This window comes from Anneissia japonica, unplaced genomic scaffold (assembly GCF_011630105.1).
Source record: "Anneissia japonica isolate Jap-2015-1 unplaced genomic scaffold, ASM1163010v1 scaffold288142_len361356_cov169, whole genome shotgun sequence".
NCBI lineage: Eukaryota > Metazoa > Echinodermata > Crinoidea > Comatulida > Comatulidae > Anneissia > Anneissia japonica.
The window spans coordinates 41,596-45,468 of NW_022753229.1; the positions used below are offsets into that span (position 1 = coordinate 41,596).

A 3,873-nucleotide genomic window follows, 5' to 3' on the forward strand; every position below is an offset into this window, starting at 1 on the left:
TGATGAGATTACATTGAAAATAGCCCCAGGCCTACGTTACTAAGATATTCTCTATACGTTCATGCGTGCGTTGGCCGCCGAGAAAACGTTGCGATGCGGGGAAAGCGACACACTTCAAGGTGTGCGCGACTAATAGACTGAACCTGGAAGCAAGAGAGCAATGCCTAAGCTAGGGCCTAAAAAATGAGATTTTATTACAAGACCTCAGGCCTAGACTTTACAACAAAATTTGTCTGGGTCATACATGAACTAACTCTGGTACGATTCCAATTAATTTCCAATATTTATAACTCTGTAATTCCTGTAGACCGGAAGAAAGATATCTGTGATTCGCACAAACCTCGCGATCGCGAAGCTCGCACGCGGGTCTCACTCTTCCGGCAACAAACAGATATGACCTACGTTGACCTAAATGTTGACCAATCATAATCAAGAAAAGTTTGAAAACCGCAGTACGTACCGTGTAAAAGTCTACTTTCAAATAGTGCTGAACTTTTGGTTATAAAAAACACCTTTATGTACGTCCTATTTTGGTAAACTTTTAGTATGTTGTTTTACATAAAATTAAGTTTTATTTAGATCATAAAACGTTTTGTTGCAATTTTGTCCAGTCAAATCCGTATTTCCGGTGGACTATAAAAATAGCTGGATTGCTCATCGGCCAATCCTGATACAGAAAAAAGTGAGGCCTCTGCGATGCCATGTTGGAGGGCCTAAGTGACGTACCAGTTTATAAAAGTTTCTTGAATTTGTTTAAATTATAGTTGAAAATAACGATTCTTGCAATACTTTCAATAATAAATTTAAATTTAACCAAAGATACTAGAAACACAAGATAGAGTTCTCCACAGCAAAAAAGTGTTCCACCGAAATACATGGTGGAAACACAAACAATGGGGCGCCCCGTACGACTGGATCTAAAAAACGTCTACCAAACTTTCGTTACCAAGTCGTTGCGTATTTAATTGTCAGATCTCAATAATAAAAAATTCTACACCGCGATGCGCTATTGCGACGTACGGCATTGGAGGACGTTGCTGTGCAATAAATTGCAACACATTATACAAACAAGTTCATTATTTATATCGTTTTCCGAAGGATAGATAAGTGTAAAATAGATAAGTGTAAAATATTAAACAAAAAAACCATGCCAGTGTTTTACTCACCTCCTGAGAACCAAAATTGACTTGAACGTGCACGACTATACAGTATTCTGGGACTGGTGTTGTAACCTTCCCATACTTTACAATAAGCCCCTTCTTTAACAATCAACCATCCATTGTCGTATCCGCAGCCCCCGTAGTGTTTATTTATGAAGAATCTCCTTCTGTAATGAAAAGAAGTGTGTTTAATGTATTATTTTGTCCGGAGTACAGTCAATAATATATATATATTTTTTAAGAGTATAGTATACAGTAGTTGTACTCTTTGATATTATGTATAGGCCTACCAAAGAGCAAAGGAGATGGTAACTGACCCATCAGCACAATGCTAGGAACACGCGCGTGTTTTCTATTGATCTCCATTATGGCTACGTTCAGACCGCAGACATACGCCAGGTGTATCTAACGCTGGGCGATTAACGAACGCTAGCGTAAGTATTCGCACGAAATATTCGTATTCGTAATTCGCGCATTTTATTTCGTGTTTACATTAAGGCTTATTTTGAATGGTCAAATCCTGGCCGAGTTAAAATCATTGATGCTTGACTGTCAGTGGCGTACGCTAATCTGGGGTCTGTTGCTGAATTACCGTACGCCGAGTGATTGAGCGATCGTTACGTTGCGCACAAGTTCACACCACTCGATTAACGTTATGTCTGTCGTTGTGTCTGAACATAGCCTTTAATGACTGGATTTAGTCAAAGAACTTAAATAGTAGAAGAATGAGTTGTTCCGCGTATTTGCATTAAAATTGATAAAACATCCGCCCTCCCGCGAGCGGGGTAAAATTTGACCATTAGACTAAGTGGAGAAACTACTGGAAACAAACGAACCTGAGCGGCGCCTTTATTATTGATATATAGCGCTGCCGCGCGGACGGGGCAAAATTGCTCTCCGCGTACCCACAATGCATTTCGAACGGATGCTCCTCTATTTAGGAAACTGCTCTTTCTTCTGCTATTTATTACCTTTGATTTAGTTCATTGGTAGGTTTTAGTGAAGCTACCGGTGCTATGTTGGGGAGTACAAAACGCCACGAAAATTGCAAAAAACAGGCGCGCTAAATAGTTAGAGGATGTGTGAAAAAAAAAATTATATTTATTTTATTTTTTATTAATAAGTAGAGTAAGGATCGTTATTTTTAACAATAATTTAAACAAATGCCATTAAAAAGGAAAAAAAACTTGTATAAACCAGTACGTACGTCACTTAGGCTCTTACATACACTTTTTTCTTACATACTTACATTAATTTTTCCTCTACAGTTAATGGAAAGAGCAATCCAACTTTTTAGAGATCAGTGGTTTTTTTCCCACAAGCGCACGTGCTGGCGTATGTCTTTACACTGTCATTATCTGGGACCTTGCAACAATATCCAAGGGGTGGGGAATAGTGGAAAGGTCAATATGTATGATAACTCGACAGGATTAAGCCTGTTATGGCCAGTCTCAGGAATTTTCCTGAAGAGGGGGTCTTATGGAGAAACATTATAAGGGAAAAAGTCACGGGTGGAATCGGGGAAAATACCAAGGGAATATGTCAGGGAAAATTAGCTTGTATCACCGTTACCCTTATGTTACTGCTAAATTGAATTAGCAAAGTTTTTGCGCTTTTGAGTTTATGAGTTATAAAGATTGAGTGGATTGCCAATAAAAACAATCCCATCATGGCTAGGCCTAGAGGCTAGCCCACGAAGACCAAAGACCTTTCTGTATGTCAAACTTCGATCTTAAATATTAATTCGAGTAGGCTTAATTTCTATCACAGCAGCGCATTCCAATGTTTCTCAGTGCTCACTGAGTACCTATACATATCAGCTACGTTTGTTACATGCCAACTCTATGCCAGTGTGCAAGCACAGTCATAAACAAATTGTTTTCAATCAATAGGGAGTTTTCGCTGCACGACGTTAAGCTTAACGTTAACGGATGACGTCATAATTTATTCATCTTGCGTTGGGGAGTACGTTAATTTTAGGATTTTACGTGCTCGACGGACGTTAGTTACGAGTTTGCGCATGCGTATTTCGATTTGTTTACAAAAGGGGTGGAGTTATCGCGTTGCATGTTGGGTACTAACGTTAAAGTTAAGGTTAACGTCTTGCGGCGAAAACTACCTATTATCTCCAACGCGCTTGAACTTCCGTCATGTACTTGGTTCTACGCCCTATATAATATTTGCGTCATGGAACATTTCACCTCCATGTATTACCCGTATATCTTGGAACATTTGTTTTGAATTGAATATAGGCCTTCTTCTTCTAGAGACATGGCATCGAATGCCATGGACGGATCATGGTGGTGCGTTCTGCTTCCATTTTCTCCTGTGGTTTGCGATCTCGCCTAGCTGTTTTCCATTTCTAACTCCCAACCTGTTCATCATCCAATCATCTTTAATCTTTGTCCTTAATTTTTAATATAGGCCTACAAACCAGTAACCGCAGGGGTTTATTTAAGAATTTGAGTAAAGCAGGAGAAATTTGAAAGTAACAGGAGAGTAAATTGAAATAGGTCGGGGGTATAGGGGGGCAGCCTAGGCCCCCATCGCGGTCTAGGGGCAGAGCCCTGGTCGGGGGTCAAGGGGGCGGAAGCGCCATTGCGCTCCAGGGTTTTAGAGTTTTTTAAGCCCATTTGATGACAGTTTTAAGAATCAATTACTGAGCTCTAAAAAAGTTGATATTTTTACATATTCTTCATACATAGGCCTACCT

The 3,873-nt window shown here is 39.7% G+C and overlaps 1 protein-coding gene across 1 annotated transcript in view; it reads right to left on the bottom strand.

The window, feature by feature from the left end:
• The window catches only part of LOC117122770, a 25,159-nt gene that overhangs the window by 3,846 nt on the left and 17,440 nt on the right, over positions 1-3,873 (bottom strand). Inside the window, exon 10 of the mRNA XM_033268511.1 lies at positions 1,167-1,327. Within this exon, the coding sequence (XP_033124402.1) occupies positions 1,167-1,327 (161 nt within the window). The remainder of the gene's footprint in view (positions 1-1,166; positions 1,328-3,873) is intronic.